Below are 17,953 nucleotides of genomic sequence, written 5' to 3' on the forward strand. Positions count from 1 at the left end.
CAGGTCTGAGGCCTGGCCCCAGTGGCTGGAAAATCATGCTGGGTGCATGTGCGTGCAGGGCTAAAATCCCAACAGGGTGGAAAAATGCAAAGGAAGGAACTATAGTGTGCCCATGCTCCACTGTGCAGGGAGGGGAATGTGTTTTCTCCTGTTCCCTCAACCCCTTCTCTAGTGAGGACATGCACTCTCTGGCAACTGAAAAAAAAAAAAAAAAGAACACACTAATTTTCTTCTATTGAAATTGTCATTTATAGTACAAAGAAAAATCCTTATTTTACAAGTTGCTGATTCATTTCATTTCCTTTATCAAGTGAATTAATAACGAGGTGCTTTATGGTATTATAAGTAGTAAAAATAAAAAATTGGAACTAACTTTATTGAAGCCTTGCCAGAAACCGACTTTCTCTCCTCTTTTGGAAATGTAACAAGAACTGACGGTTGCTTCTTGCTGGTCACAGTGGTAGTGACCACAGCTGGTGAATGATTGTCACTCTTCCGGCTACTGTTGCTGTTGCTACTTTCATCACTGCAGCTGGAAATCCTCATGTTATCACTATCCCCACTCTCGCTGGTGCTGCTGCTCTTGGACTCTCCATTCACCTTTTCCGGCTGACTGTACGAAATTGGTAGTGGGTCATCAAATATAATTTGAACATTTTCTGGAGTAATCTTGTTTTTCCTGTTTTTTCTCTTGGAACTGGTTGTAGTTATGGTGTTATTTCTTTTACCATGGGAACCTGCCAAAGTTGTCCAGGTTGCAGATATACCGATGGTAGTAGTGGTGGTGGCACTTGGAGGCTCTGTCAAGACTTCAGGTTCATCTATAAAAGTAGCAATACCAAATCAGTAAGTCTTAAGTGTTCTTAGAATATATTTAGCTTTAAGCACTGGATGAAAAAACTGAGGAGTAACTTCAATACTGTTAGATACAAGTCATTAGTCATTCCAGTATTCATTGATAATTAGTTGGGTATCATTCACTTTTGCATCCCTAAGTCCTATTTAAAATATAGTGGATAATTATAAAATAATGTAGTTATTGTGATTATGTTAAAAAATTAGAATCTTCAAAAATTTCACAGAAAATGCTTGTCATTAAAAACACTGCATGGGGGGACCAGCAGTTGGCTCGACCGTGGTTTGAGTCCCAGATCTGGTAGCTTAAACTCACGCTGGGCGCATGTGCGTGCACGCCCAAGATCCTGAGAGGAGAATGGAGGAGGAAGGACTGTGGCGTAGCCATACCTCCTGGGGAGTGACTTCTTGCTTTCTGTCTCTCTATGTCTTTCTGGTGAGTGCACATGCCCTATAGCAAACACCTCTCTAAAAAAAAAAACAAAAAACAACAACAACAAAAAAACAAAACAAAAACATTGCATGGGGGACCAGCAGATGATATAATGGTTACATTTTTTAACAGACGGCGCGCGCGCGCGCACACACACACACACACACACACACACACACACACACACCCCTGACATGTTTTTCAAGCTATCAAGGATAGGCTTGAACCCCACGGTCAGCCATATTGGGTCCAGCTCTTTAGCCAATAGGCCTGTGCTAGCCCTCAAATTTTTTTATTTTTTTCCCCCACCAAAACAAGTATATACTTCAATTCCATTTTTCCATGATCTTTTCCTGAATAAAAATACTCTGGTATTTCGGATTCATTTTATGTGATGTCTGTAACTTACACACAAACTGGTCAAAAAAGAGAAGAAAGCAAGACAAAGCATATATTGCAAAATATTTTTAACAATCTTTCACTGTACTAATCCTTAAACATTTCTATAGTTTAAAAATTTCAAAAAAAAAAGGCTAGATAAGGGAGAACTTTTATTTATTTTCAATTTATTTATTTTTATTTATTTATTTTAAAAAGAGATTTTGGCTATAGGGCATGTGCACATGGGGGATGGCCACGATGTAATCCCTTCTCCTCTCGGGATTTTAGGCACGCATGCACATGTGTGCCGTGTGAGATTTAAGCCGTGGAGTCTGGGAGTCCAGTGATGTAATAACCATTATGCCATCTGTTGGTCCCAATTTTTATTGTATATTGCCAGAGTGTGTGTGCACATGTGTGAGAGAGAGAAAGCAAGCACTTTTCCATGGGGAACAGTCATGCCATAATCTCTTTTCCATCTCTCCCTCCTCGCAGGTTTTTGGGCATGTACACTTTTCAAGACACCAGGTCTGGGGCCTGAACCATATAGTCAACCATGTGGGATCCAGCTGCCTTAACCACCATGTTACAGACTGACTCAGGAGAACTTTAAAAACCACATACAACATTGCATGAATTCATATTTGGTGATTTAGTAGCAATGGTTCTTTCCCACAATACCTCCATCTCAAGTAAACTTTTTGTTTTTGAAAGGGAGATTTTTGCTATAGTGCCCGTACTCTCGCTGCAGAGATGAGAAAGACAAAGAGAAAGCAAGAAATCACTGTCTTGTGGGGGATGGGCTACACCGCAATCCCTTCGCCTCCATTCTTCTCTTAGGATCTTGGGCACCCATATGTATGCTCGACATGAGTTGTTTTCATTTTTTTTAAAAAGAATTATTTTATTTAACTTTATTTATTTATTTATTTCAATTTGACCAGAGAGGGACAGAGTGAGAGAGAGTAAAAGTGAAAAAGCAAGCTGCCAGGTCAGGCACTCGAACCACAATAGGCTATATGGGAGTCCAGTGCCTTTAACCACCACACCACTTGCTGGCCCACTGGCATGAGTTTTAAGAAACTGTGTCTGGGCCTTGAAATGCAGTCGACTATGTGGGAACCCAGCAATGTAACCAACAGGCCATCTGCTGGTCTCTCAAGTAATATTTTAATTGCATCCTAGTTGAAAATAATTTCCTCAGACCACTTGGTCATGTGCTGGTTAAGGTTGCTAGACTTCACATGGCCCATGAAGAGATTCAAGTCCCGGATCCAGTGGCTTGAAAAACATCCCAGGCGCATGTGTTATGTGTGCCCCAAAATTCCAAAAGGAAAGAGACATGTAGAAGGGGGTGCTTTCTCATTCTTCCTCCTCCATCTACCCCACAAGCATACACACTTTCTGGAAAAATTAAAAAAAATAGTAATTCCCTCATTTGAGGAAATCTGAACATGGTTAGATTATACAAGACATTATGGAATTACTGCTTATTTGTTAAAGTATTATAAAAGATATGATGTAAGCAAATGTCAGTCTTAGTGTGTGCTAAAGTATTTGCAGGTACAATGTCAGGATCTCTGTAATTTACTTTCAGGTACTTCAGAAAAAAATATATAGATATTTAGGGAGGAAAAAGATAAAGCAAATATAGTAAAATGTTAAGAATTTTGCAAATCCACTGGAGAGGTGTTCAGGTGTTTATTTTATCATTCTTTGAACTTGTCTGTAGGCTTGAAATTCTTCATAATTAAAAGTTGCAAAGGAAGTCAATAAATTAAATAAAGCACATGGGTTTCTAAAATGTTCATGGAAAGTATCTATTATGAAAAAATTATTCATTAACTTCAAAAAAATTTGCACCAAAATAAATTTGTACTTTAATTTCATTTTTCCCCTTCAAATTTTTTGAGCTATTTTGTACCTTAAGGGCTTAATAACTTAAAAGTCTATATTCAACTAAAGTGGCTGATAATTCATATAATTTTAACTACAATATAGTAAATGAAATAAATTGAATGGCTATTTGAAGAAAATACCTTCAACTTTAACCTTTTCCTTTTCTTGAGCAGCTTGAAGTTCAAAGTTCTCTTTATTTTTGGCTTCAATTTCTTCTAGTTTTCTTCTTTGTTCTTCCTTTTTCTTTCTTCTCTTCTCTTTTCTCTTTTCCCTTTTAGCAGCCAAAGCCAGCCTCCGACTTTCCTCCCTTAACTATTGTAGGACAATGAAACAGAAATGGGACACTAAATGTTACCTTGGAGAAAAAAAAATTATCATATAAAGTCACTTCATAAGGGAACCAGAAGAGCATAAAATTCAAAGTCATCTAGTTTATCATTTAATCAAGATCATATTCAAACCACATTAAAAAGACAGTATTTTTAAAACAATTATTATATTTAATTTTATTTATTCTTATTATTTTTAAATTTTGACCAGAGAAAGACAGAGAGAGAGAGAACCAGAGAGAGAGAGAAAGAAGGTGAAAAGTGAAGCTGCCAGGTCTGGGACTCAAACCACAGTCTGCCATGTGGGAGTCCAGAGCCTTAATCAGAATGCCACCTGCTGGCCCTTAGTATTTTTCAAGTATTTTTAAAATTTCAGTAATTTTCAAGATCTAATATTGAAAAATAACCTCTTTTTAAAATACTTTTTCAAATAACTGCTTTATTTTATATTTATTATTTTTAATTTGACTAGAGAGGTTGAAGGAGAGAAAGAGAAAGTGAGAAAGCAAGCTGTTAGGTCCAGGACTCACACTGTGGTCAGCCATGTGGGAGTCCAGAGCCCTAACCTCCATGCCACCTGCCAGCCTTACATGATCTCATTTTAAAGTGAGTAGATGATAAACAGATACACAGCTTTAAAAAAAATCACTAATGAACTATGAAACAGTAAGAGATCGTTTTGGTTCATTATTATAAAAAATTAAAAAAGACATCATCACAGTTCAGCCCTGGATCTCCATGGTTAAGTGTTGTAGGTAGGAAGCTAGATGGATCTCACATAGTTGAGCAAGGTTTGAATCCTGTCCCAGACAGCATGAAAAACTCACTGGTCAGCGTGTGTGTGTGTCTGTGTGTGTGTGCGCGCCCAAAATGCTGACTGAAAGGATAAATGGAGAAAAAGTGATTGTGGCAGGACTATGCCTCACTGGGAGATGTTTTCTCTCTCTCGCCCTCTCTCTCTCTGGCAATCTTATGCACTTTCTGGCAATTAAGAAAGAAAAAAGGATATCTCATATCAGCACGAGTTTGGAAAAATAAGTTCTCTCTTATACTGACATAAGCATAAGCATTTTTACTTTAGAAAAAATAATTTGAAAGCTCCTATCAAAATTACAAACTGCTTGAGGCCAGAAGGTAGCGTAGTAATTAAGGTTCTGGACTTCCACATGGCTAAGTATGGTTCCAATCCCAGACCCTGCAGCTTGAAAATCACGTCTGGGGTGTGTGCATGCTTGCCTAAAATCCTGAAAATGACTTTTCACTTTCCCTCTCTCAGGGCAAGAGCATACAAAAGAGAGTATATTCTATAAAACAGTTGTGTCTAATGGAAAATTGTAGGTTTAACAATTTTCTTTCCAAATTTGACTATAATCAGTACATATTCTCAAAATATTAGGCACTATTTGAAATTATTATAAATACATACTTGGGGAAAATATCTGCTATTTGCGTTTGTTAAGGGGAAGAAGGCACATTGCATACCAATAACCTCACTTTTACAAAAAGGGAACCCTTTATGTACATATATTTGTATAAGTACAGGAAAAAAGGTTTGGAGGTTATAAATAAAAGGTTTAAGCCATTTCTACTGAAGAGTGAAACAGAAGAAAGGGGTGGTAGGAAGGTGGTAATTTTCAGATTTACTTTAGATAACTGTATGTTGTTTCTATTTGTTAAAACGAGTACACATAACATTTTTTAAAAAGAATTTATTTAACTTTATTTATTTTAATTTGACAAGAGAGGGACAGAGTGGGATAGAGTAAAAGAGAAATAGAAAGTGAGAAAGCAAGCCACCAGGTTCAGGAATCAATCTGTGGTCAGCCACGTGGCAGTCCAACACCCTTAATCACCACGCCACCTGCTGGCCCACTTTTTTCTTGTTTTAAATGACTTTTGCCATAAGGCACATGTGCTCCCTAGAGAGACAGTGAGAGGGAAAGTGAGAAATCACATCCCCACGTGGGACACCCTCAACACAATCCCTTCTCTATTCTCCTGGAATTTCGGGCACATATGCATATGTGCCCAGCATGATATGAGAGCCACCAGGTCCAGTACTCAAACACGGTCAGGCACCTGGGAGTCTAGTGCCATAACCACTATGGCACCAGCCTGTCCCACCCATTTTTTTTTTCTTTTAAATATGAGAGAGTGTGTGTGTACTTCCTAGGGGGAGGGAGAGGAAAAGTGAGAAAGTATGGGGGCAGGGGTGGCACCGCAATCTCTTCTCTTACAATTTCAGGCATGCATGCATGTGCACCCATGTTTTTCAAGCTACCAGGTCCAGGACTAAACCATGCAGTTGACCATGCAAGATTCAGCCACCCTGACCACCATGTCACTGACTGGCACTACATATTGTGTTCACAGTCAAAAAATTAAGAGTAAATTAAAAGAAAACAACAGTCTCTCTTAATAAGCGATTTTAACTGTTTAATTTTCCACCTTAGTTCATCAAAGTAGAAAAACATCTTTAAATTCTTAATTTACAAGTCCTCTGAAAGATGTTTTAAAAAACTATAGGTCACTGGAAAAGTTATGACATATTTTTCTATGCAAAAATGTGTCATCACTTTCCAGACAACCCAATATATACATGCTGAGCAGGCATGAGCATGTGCACCTGAGATCCCGAGGAACTATATGGTCGGGGAAAGGGGATCACAGAATGAGACCTTGTTGAGGGGGCTTCTCTATCTCTCTATTTCATGCACATTCTGTCACGATTAACAAAAAAATAAGAAAAAACAAAACTACATATTCCATATCCATAGTCTAGTATACTTAATGTGTATTTTAAATATGTGTCAGAACAGTGATATTCAGTTCATGGGAAAACATCACAATATCTTTTTAAAATTTAACTTATTATTATTATTTTAGAATTCATTATAGGAAACGTGCTCTCACCAGACAGAAAGAGAGAAGGCAAGTGAGAAAGCAAGCCGCCAGGTCAGGGACTCAAACCATGGTCAGCCACATGGGAGTCTAGCCGCTTAACTACCATGCCGCCTGCTGGCACTGACATCACAATATCCTAACTAGTAAAAATCAGTCTTCACAAACTCCTAAGCCAAATCAAAGTTACTTTTCATCAGAAAAATCCTCAGTTCACATTTCGGGTCTTTCGGTAAACACTCTTCACCCACGCACCTATAAATAAGTAAATTTGGCTAAAAGGGGAAATAGTAATACCGATACTTTCTCAGACAAATCACTTTTAGGATAAATACATCTGGAAGCTAAAAATGTAGAAATTGCCAGCATATTACTTTCTAGAAATTTCTGCTGGTCTCCTAGAAGTAAACAAGCTCTAGTCAGAAGATTGGTAAGGGAGGAGCTTTTGACCTTTTAGAAACAGTAGCTATTGACCTTTACTCCTAGCTCACTGCAAGTGGGAAGGAGACTTACCCAACTGACCCGGTGAGTTTGAAAGGGCCTGGACATATGTGACTCAGCTCATTATAGCTTTGCTGAATCAGAGCTGGCAGCCTGTCCTCAGGAAACTTGCTTTCTCTGTGTGAGCCCCAGTGAATAAGGCCTGGGGATGTCCTATCCAGCTGATTTTGTGGACTGGGTAAGTGAAGAGGGGGAAGATGAGTGGAAACAAGGGTAAAAGGTGTGCCAGAGAATCATGTTTAGAAACATTTGTACCTATATATGCACCTAAGCCCTTCCAATTCAGAATTAAGAACAGTTAAGACTAATATTTTATCTATATTATATGTGAATGGACTTGAAAACCTTGAGAAAGGTACTGAAAATAATTTTTTAAGTAATTAAAATAACAGATAAAGTTGAGATTTCTGGCTCATCTAGGATGGGTTTTATATTTTGCTGGATTTTTGAATTTTTTAAGTGGCATAAATTAATTATGACTGGTATTTAAAGGGAGAAAACAATTTTGTTTTTAATAGGAGACTTAAATCAGAAAGCAGCATTTTACCTAAACTCACCTGGCCTAGTTTGGGCAGGGGCAGGGAGCACTGTAGTATAATAAGAATGTGGCTGGGTTTTAGGTATGCATATGCTTCAGAGTTTAAAAAGTCAGTCAGTGGGAGTTGGAACTTACTTGAGTCTGGATTATCAAACTTTAGCATTTAGCCCTAAGGACTAGGTATTAACTTTTGCTTCTAAATTTTGGATTTTAAGGCCGTTTTCCGAATCTGGTAGCCATGACTAGCCCTTTGGGCTCAGTAAAGAAGGAATAAATTCAGTGGTCCTAGGAAACCTATCTTTCTGGGGCAAGATCTCAGGCTATGAATACAAAAGGATCCCTACCTTACTAGTCATGGGGCACTCTAAAACCAAGGAGTATTAGGCAACTATGGATCAACAGACACAGATTTAAGAGACATCATGAGTTACCAGGTGTTAGATGAAACTGATTAATTAAACGAGGTCACCACACACAAAAAGTAGTGAATAATCCTGTGTTCATGTGATTTATGAAGAAAGACTGTGCATGAGAATGGATCTAATATTTAAAAGGAGGTTCATGAGACTTCTAGAAGGCAAAATCATAAAAGGAAGACAGGAGAAAGCAGCTCCAATGGAAAAAGGAAGGTGAGGTAAACCTAGTAAATCTCCAAAGAGGGGAATGCAAATAAGAACTTAAAAAATGTTACGGGATTTGGCAGTTAAAATGCTAAAAGTGGTGCAGTAGTTAGGGCACTAAACTCCCACCTGTCTACTGTGGTTTGAGTCCAGGACTTAGCAGCATGAAAATCACGCTGGGCAAACATGTGTGTATGCATAAAATCCTGAAAGGGGACAAGAGGAGAATGGACTGCGGCATGGCACTGAGTTCCCTCCCTGGGGAGTGATTTCTTAGTTTCCCTCTCTCTGTCACTCACCCACAAGCACAGGTACCCTATGGCAAAAATCATAAAAAAACAAACAAACAAATAAAGATGTAAGTTGGTAATCTCTGTAATTCACTGGAATACAGTCAAATGGTTCTGGGCTGAGAATCAATTTTAAATTAAAAAAAAAATTTTTTTTTTTTTAAAGATTTTTGCTATAGGGTGTGTTCCCTTTGCCAGAGAGGAGAGTGACAAAGAGATACAGAGAGAAAGTGAGAAATCACCCTCCAGGGGTATGGCCTCACCACAATCCCTTCTCCTTTATATTCCTCTCAGGACCTTGGGCATGCACGCACATGTGTCTGGCATGATTTTCAAGCTCTCGGTCTGGAACTCAAACTGTGGTCAGTCATGTGGGAATCCAGCCACCTTAACTCCCATGCCACCAGGCTGGCTCTAATTTAAAATAAACTTTAAAAATAGAATTAACAAGACATTGAAGGGACCGGCAGGTGGCATGGTGGTTAAAGGCACTGGACTCCTACATGGCTGACCACGGTTTAATTCCCAGACCTGGTGGCTGGCTTTCTCATCCCCCCCACCCCATCTGTCCCTCCCTAGTCAAATTTAGTAAGTAAATAAATAAAGCTAAATAAAATAAATCTGGAAAAAAATCACAAAAAACAAACAAACAAACAAACAAAGACATTGAAGATAAAAAGAGAAAGTTTCTAAAAACTGATAGGAGAGACCCGTAGGTTACATATATAGCAGACCATGGTTCATGTCCCAGACCTGGAGACTTGAAAATTACACCAGACACATGTGCGCGTGTGCCCAAAGCCCCAGGAAGAAAATGGAGAAGGGTTGCGGTGTGGCTACCCTGACTGGGAGTGGAGGATGATTTCTCACTTTCCTTTTTCTCTCTCTCTCTCTCCAGCAAGCACATGTGCCCTATAACAAAAACTCTTTTTTTAAAAAAATGAGATTCCCAAAGAGAACAGATGGAAATAGAATAACTAAACCATGAAGATTCAAGTCATTCTAGAGGTGCAAGGAAAAGAGTTCAAAATGTACTCTCATCCTTTATTTTCTTAGAAAGTATATGCCGAGACCGCTTATCTTTTACTGGGGAACTGCTACGTTTGTGAGCACACTTAGGGAGAGTACAGGCACTGAGGGAAAGGATCAAGTTGTACCATAATTTCACTGTGAAATGGAAAAGAGCATCAACCCAATGGTAAATTTTTTCTTTTAATGACAGAGAACTTGTGCATGTGCACTCAAGAGAGAAACGGAAGCACCCTTGACAGAGTCTTGTCATACTATGATCCTCTTTCTCTAGCCCTTCAATACCGATTTCTGGCTTTCTAACGCTCTAGCTCTCCAGCGAGTGCATGTGCCCTACAGCAAAAATCTCTAAAAAAAAGTAAATAGTTGGCTCATGATTCATCAGTAAACAGCCCCATCTTCGCCATTTACATTTGGTTCTGGGCAAATGGTACAAGAAATGATAAACATAATAAATACATTATAGCTTGTTAAAAAGTGGCAAGTACAGGGACCAGCAGCTGGCGTAATGGCTATGTCACTGGACTCCCATGTAATCGACATCAGTTCCAGTCCCGGACCTGGTGGCTTAAGCTCATGCCGGGCATGTGTGCATGTGTGCCCAGGATCCTGAGAGGAAAATGGAGGAGAAGTTACTGCGGCGTGGCCATCCCCCCAGGGTGGTGATTTCTCACTTTCTGGCTCTGGCTCTCTCTCTGTTAAGCAAACACACCCTATGGCAAAAACCTTCCCTCCCCGCAAAAAAGTCTTTAGGTTTTGTTGTTTGTCTGTTTTGCTACAGGGTACACACACTACCCAGAGAGAGGGGAAAGTGAGAAATCACCCCCTTAGGGGGGAATGTCTAAGCTGCAATCCCTTCCCTATCTTCTTTTGGATTTTGGGCATGAATGCACATCTACTCAATATAATTTTTAAGTCACACTGTTGGGGACTCAATTGCATAGGTGGCCACATAGGGTCTAGAGGCTTAACCTCCATGACACGTGCTAGCCCTAGGTTGGGGTTTTTACATTTTATATTTTACTTTTTTTTTTTAAGAAGATTTCACTATAGGGCGCGTGCGCTCGCCAGACAGTCAGAGAGAGACATAGAGACAGAATGCGAGAAATCACCCCCCAGGGGGGATGGCCACGCCGCAATCCCTTCTTCTCTATTCTCCTCTCGGGATCTTGGGCATGCACGCACACGCACCCAGCGTGAGTTTTAAGCCACGGGTTCGAGACGCGAACCACGGTCGACTACGTGGGAGTCCAGCGACATAGCCATTACACTAACTGCTGGTTCCCAATAAATTTTATAATTTTTAATTTAATTTTATTTATCATGATAATTTTTAAAATTTGATACAGGCACTCTGGAGAGAGAGAGAGGGAGAGAGAGAAAGTCACCAGGTCCAGTACTCAACACTGTAAGCAGCCATGTAGGAGTCCAGTGCCTTAACCACCACACCACCTGCTGGCCCCCATTTTATAATTTTTTTTAAAAACCCTTGAGTGACTGTGTGTGTGTGTGTGTGAGGGGGGGGGTAGAGGGGGAGAAAGAGAGAGAGAGAGAAAACGCCCCCAATAAATCTTGATGCTGAGATCCATCCCCAGCCAGCTCTTGATCATGTGCACATGTGTGACTGGTGTACACAGAGGGTTTCACAGTTCTTTTTCATGTGGAACCCAGAATGATCCTCTTAAATTATTGAAATTAGGGGCCAGTAGACAATGTAGTGCTTATGCGTCACTAGAATCCCACATGGCCAATTGTGGTTCCTGTCAGTGGACACAGTGGTTTGAAAATCACGCTGGCCCATGCGTGAGTGCCCAAGATGCCAGGAGGAAAATGAAGGTGAAAGGACAGCGGTGTGGTCAACCCTTCTGAGGGGTGATTTTCTCATCTTCCCTTTCACTATCTCTGTTTGTCTCTCTCCAGCAAGTACACACGCCCTATGACAAAAACCTCCTTAACAATTTTTTTTGAAATTAGATCTTCTCACTCTTCTGCTTAAAACTCAACAATGAGATGAACCCAGAACCTCCCCCTGTGATCAGTCTCACAGAGGATTTTGTTTTACCACTGTAATACCATCCTGTGGTAGGTTTGGATTTTGTTTGCTTTTTAGTTTAAGTGCATGCATGAGAGAGAAAAGCACCAACAGCAGGGTCTTGCGACATTACAACCCTGTTTCCCTAAGCCCTCAGGTCATCAAGCTGGTGTACATATATACTTGCCTAATGTGTTTTCCAGGCAACCTGGAGATCAGAACCTATATGAACTATGCTGTTTCCAGCAAAGAAGCTCAACAGACTACCGACTGTGCCAATGGGCTGGGCTGGTGGGCCTTTGGAAGACTTTACTCAGAGGAATGTAGAGTCACGGATGGAGTTTGAACAGAAGAGTGAGATGATTTAATTTCAAAAATGGAAGAGGATCACTCTGAGTTCTGCATGATTAAATCAAAGAGACAAAAGTAAATGACTACTGCAGTAATATAGGTAAGAGACTATATTAACTATTTGAGCCGCAGTGAGAAATGATAAAAATGATCAGAACTCTAAACAAAGGTAAAGATTTTCTAGTGGTAGAGAGAGAGAAAACAAGAATGGCTTCAATGTTTTTAGCATAAGTAATTAAAAGATAGTGTTGCAGATTTAGGGTAGGTAAAGATCAGGAATTTGTATTCAGATACATAGAGGAGATGTCTAATTAGGTATTCAAGTGGACATGTTGAGTAGCCAGTTAAATATATGAGACTAGAGTTTAGGGAAGAGGTTTGGGTTAGAGAGAGACATTTGGTATGAGCTAGTATATACAGCATCTCTTTATTCAAAATGTTCAAAATGTTCTCAGGAGAAATGTTTCAGATTTATGGGACCAGCAGGTGGCGTGATGGCTGAGGCACTGGACACTCCCATGTGGCCAACCACAACCTGAGTCCTGGACCTGGTGGTTTGCTTTCTCACTTTCTCTCTCTCTGTCTTCTCTGCTCAAATTAAAATAAGTAAATGAACAAATGAAAGTAAATACATTTAAAAAATAAAGAAATGTTTCAGATTTAGAATTTTTCAGATTTTGGAAATCTGTATATACATAATGGGAGCTATGGGATGGGACCACATCTAAACACAAGTCATTTAGGTTTTCATAAACACCTTTACACATAGCCTGAAAATAATTCTATATTTTTGTATTGTAGTGCTTTGATTGTAGCATATTACATTAAGTTTTCAGGTATGGAAGTTTCACTTGTGGCATCATGCCAATGCTCAGAAGTTTTGGATTTTGTAACATTTCGGATTTCTGATCAACTGCTTGTATTTAAAGTGGAAGATTTATTCAGGATAAGAATACCAGTGTGGCCCACTCTTCATGGCATATGTGGTAGCCTACCAATCTGCGGGGATAAAGCCACATGGGTTGGGACCCCAAGTCAAGTGGAAACAGGCTGGGTATGCGTACCTAAGGTACTGATGGGTTGGATCCTGGGGGAAAAGCAGAGTGGCATGAGATCCTGTCAGATATGCTTGTTTTTCTCATGTGCATGCATTCTTACATAAAAGAAGTAAAATAAAGACCAGGAGATGTCATAATGGTTATGTCAATGGACTGCCATGTAGTTGATCATGGCTCAAATCCTGGACCCGGAGACTTAAAACTCATCCCAGCATGTGTGTGTACATGCCCAAAATCCCAATAGCAGAGTAGAGGAGAAGGGACTGTGGTATGGTCATTCCCCCTGAGGGATGATTTCTCACTTTGTCTCTCTCTCTGTCTCTCTAGCAAGCACACACACCCTACAGCAAAAAAACCCTCTCTCTCTCTAAAAAAACAAACAAACAAAAAGTAAAAGAAACTTAAAAACAAACAGGGAAAAAAACAGTGGCTAAAGAAACTCACGGTACGGGAAAAGAGAAGGAACTAGTAGGAAAAAAAAGGAAAGGAAGAAAAATTAGAGATAGTCGAAATAAACTCTTTCAAAGTATTTTACTACATAGGGGAGCAGGAAAACGTGAAAGGAGGGGATTTTTAAATTATTCTTCTTAGACTGGAGAACAAGCTTGTATGCTGATAGGAATGATCCAGGAAAGGGGAAAAAAACGTAGTAAGGAAAGAAAACTGTTACAATATTGAGTAGGAGAAGACAGACTCTGGCACACAAATGGAGGAACTGGTTACCAAAAGTTCATACAGTCACTAGTAGGATGTGTAAGGTGGATACAGGGAATGGAGCAAACTCCTTGGGAGTTTTCTTCTGATGCGTCAATTTATCTCACTGGTATAGGATGCATGGTTATCTACTCAAGGTGAAGGAGGAGGTCTAGGAAGTCTGAAGATAAAGGAGAAATTAAGAAACGCTGGCCTAGAGAAGTGGGAGATTATATCAAACTACAGAAATACAGTATTTTAACTGCTGCTCAGTATAAAAGGCTAGGATATACCTCATGAGTACTAGTCAGCATGGAAAGATTTGTTTGTCATACATTCTAAAGCAAAAATAATCATTGAGGTTAAGTGTTTTTTCTAGACACACTTGGTTACTGGGCTACAGGTGAGAATAAGGAATAAGACAGGATTAAGAAACAGTGAAAAGGTGTTATGATATAAATGGGCCCAACCATTTACCAGTAAGCAGTGGGTTGGTTAACTGTTGGAGGTAGAATTCTTAAGAGTAAAACAGAAAAAGATAAAAGGTGGCAAAAAATGACTTTTGAGAAATTGAGGTTGTGGGATAAATGTTTGTTTTTTTTTTTTTCTTCCAAAATGCTGTACCTAGCTCCCTAAAAGGTTATAAAAGTTTTTGAAGAACATATTTCTGCAGGATTATATGCAGTCTTGTGTCACATAATGACCTTTTAGTCAATGACAGCAGTCCTCACAGAAGCAGCATATAGGCTACACCACACAGTATATTCTGGATGTACAGCAGGCTGTACTCTTCAGGTTTCTGCAGTACACTGATGTTTACACAGTGAAGAAACCATCTAAGTATACATTCTCAGAAGACTATATATCTCCTTCATTAAACAATGTGTGATTGTCATGAAGTAGAAGAAGTGAGATCAATATATTACAAATGCAGATCAAAGATAACTGCTGGTAATTCTAACAGTCAAGAACATGGTCTAGTTGTTACTGTCCTATGATAGCAATCAGTTAATTTGAAGAAGATCCCGTAGTTCAACCACATGGGTTTACTCAAAACAGGGACTTTATTTTTAATACAGTAAACTCTTAATAAATAGATGTTTTCCTGAGTAAATATGAGGGAATCTGATGCCTATAATGAAAGTGTTCTAAGAGGCAGTTTTTATGAACCAGAATTTTTAAATTAGAAAGGCTGATCAAAGAAGTATTTTACATGAGAAAAAGTTATCCATGTAGAATTTTCACTCAGATTAGTCAAAATCAACACCAATATTCTAAATGAAAAGTGGTGGGGACCAGCAGATGATGTAGCGGTTAGGTTGCTGGACTCCCACATGGCCAACCACGGTTCAAGTCCCTGACTTAGTAACTTGAAAATCACGCCAAGTCCATGGGTGTGCATGCCCAAGATCCTGTAAGGAGACTAGAGGAAAAAGGATTGTGGCATGGACATCTCCCCTGGGGTGGGGGAGTGATTTCTCACTTTCCCTCTCACTGTCTTTCTCTCTTTAGGGTGAGCACATGCACCCTAAGGCAAAAACTTCTCAAAAAAAGAAAAGAAAAATGGTGGAGTCAGAATGTGAAATAACTCCAAAAGTCGAAAAACAGCACATTATGGCAAATACAAATCACTGAAGAGTGAGCCAACCCTGGGACCAGCAGTTAGCATAATGGTTATATCACTGGACTCCCATGTAGTCAACTGTGGTTCAAGTACCGGACCCGGTGGCTTAAACTTGCACCGGGCATGTGTGTGTGTGTGTGCCCAAGATCTCCAGAGGAGAAGGGATTGTGGTGTGGCCATCCCCCATGAGGGATGATTTCTCGCTTTCTGTCTCTCTGTCTCTCTCTGGTTTTCTGGCAAGCACACGTGCCCTATAACAAAAACCTCTCCAGGAAAAAAAAAAAAAAAAAAGTGAGCCAACCCTAAGATTCTATCATCTTTCAAATAAAAATATGGGCTGGAATTCAGCAAAGGGCTCCTCCATATAGTCTAGAATCTTACACACATACCACCCTAACATAAAATCGTCTATAAAAGTATATAGCACATGTGGAAGAATCAATTTGCCTCTAATTTATGATTTTATCACTGTTGAGTTTTTTCTTTAAAGAATTATTTTATTTAACTTTATTTATTTATTTTAATTTGACAAGAGAGAGACAAAGAGAAAGAGAAAGTGAGTGAGTAAGCCACCAGGTCCAGAACTTGAACCTCAGTTGGCCACGTGAAGTACAGAGCCCTTAACCACCATGCCACCTGCCGGCTAAGTTCTTTTTTTTTTTTTTTTAATTTTCTTAATTAATTAATTAATTCATTTTAATTGGACCAGACAGAGACAAAAAGGGAGAGAGAAAGAGGGAAAGTAAGAAATCAAGTCACCAGGTCTGGGACTCGAACCATGGTCGGCCACGTGGGAATGTCCAGCACCTTAACCACTACCTGCTGGTCCCAATCATTACTGAGTTTTAATATTACGAAAAAACATGCATTTGAAAGAATTAACAAGATTATTCCTAAGACTCTTGAAAGTATAAAACATCAAGAGTTACAGTGGTAGGAAGAGGGCCAGCCAGTGGCATGACAGTTAATTAAGGTGGCTGGATCCTACATGGACCCACCAGTTTGGAAAACATGGCAGCCATGGGTGCAAGTATACCCAAAAATACCACAAGGAGGAAGAGACAGAGAAGGGATTTTTGCATGAGCATTCTCCATGGGGGACATGCTTTCTTGGTCCCCCCCAAATACTCCTTCCCTGTTGATCCAGCAAGCACATGCACAATGTGGTAAATTAACAGGAGAAGAAAAGGATAAAATGCTGGCAAATATGCAAGGAAATGACGTGCATTGCTGATGATAGTAGAAAAATATCCTAGAAGTACCAATTAAATTAAAAATATATTGAACCTTGTGAAAAAACATATTCCATAAAAATAAAAGCACCAAAATATAAGGAAATATATATACACACACACACATATATACATAAGAGGATGTTTATTGCATTGTAACATTATTTATAGTGACAAAAAACTACATGTGAACTTACTGTAGTGTATCCTGCAGTTATTTAAAATCATTATCAACTGACAATTATCTATTGGTTATTGAGGAAAATGAAAACAGTAATTTGTTCACATTATTCCATATTTGAAGAAGTATATACCATCTCAATATATGTATTATACCATTCAACAATTATTTATTGAGTGCATACTACATGCTCAGCATTATTTTGTGGTACATATATTTGAGGGGATTAAAGAGAGGTAAAATACAGTATGCAGACTAACAGAAAATGAAAAGTAAAGAAAATAAAGGAAAGAGGAGTAGAAAGAGGTTGTGGAGAAGACTAAAACATCAGGACATCTGAGTGCTATTCAGGCCAAAAATAAAGCAACAGCAAAAAGACAGTATGGAAACAAACTGACCAAGACAAAGCTGCTTTAATAAGGTCAGAGGGGAAAGGAATGGTATGGGTAGGTAGATCTTGTAGGGTCTTAAGAGGCCACAGAAGTCATTGCAGAGATAAAGATTTAAGTTATACCAGGTTTTTAACTTTAGCCATCTTACAATGATGGCATATGTTTTACTTATCTTTTTATATTTCAGTTTAAATTGATCACAGGATTGTAATCAAATTTTTAATTTGAAGTCTAAAAAAGGCATTTACTAATTTTTTAAAAAAAATAATTCTTTTATTTTATTTATTTTAATTTGACCAGCGAAGGACCGGGGGTGGGTGGGGAGGGGGCGGTGTGGTGATGAGAAAACAAGTTGCCAGGTCCAGGACTTGCTCGGCAGTTGGCAACATGGGAGTCCAGCACCCCTTAACCACCATGCCACCTGCTGGAACCTGATTTTTTTTTTTTTTAAGAGAGATTTCTTTCTGTTTTTTTGGGGGGGGTGTAGAGATTTTCACTATAGGGCGGGTGCGCTCGCCAGACAGACAGAGACAGACAGAGAGACAGAAAGCGAGAAATCACCCCCCCAGGGGGGATGGTCACGCCGCAATCCCTTCTCCTCCATTCTCCTCTCG

At 39.3% G+C, this 17,953-nt stretch overlaps 1 protein-coding gene across 5 annotated transcripts in view; it reads right to left on the bottom strand.

Moving 5' to 3' along the window:
- Positions 1-17,953, bottom strand: part of ANKRD17 (ankyrin repeat domain 17) — a 160,744-nt gene that overhangs the window by 31,299 nt on the left and 111,492 nt on the right. For all 5 annotated transcript variants that reach the window (XM_027769732.1, XM_027769734.1, XM_027769733.1 and 2 more), the window contains 2 exons: positions 3,709-3,880; positions 374-821 (listed from right to left, as the gene is read on the bottom strand). In XM_027769732.1, coding sequence (XP_027625533.1) covers positions 374-821; positions 3,709-3,880 — 620 coding nt within the window. The remainder of the gene's footprint in view (positions 1-373; positions 822-3,708; positions 3,881-17,953) is intronic.

Source organism: Tupaia chinensis, unplaced genomic scaffold (assembly GCF_000334495.1).
Source record: "Tupaia chinensis unplaced genomic scaffold, TupChi_1.0 Scaffold000086_1, whole genome shotgun sequence".
Lineage (NCBI taxonomy): Eukaryota > Metazoa > Chordata > Mammalia > Scandentia > Tupaiidae > Tupaia > Tupaia belangeri.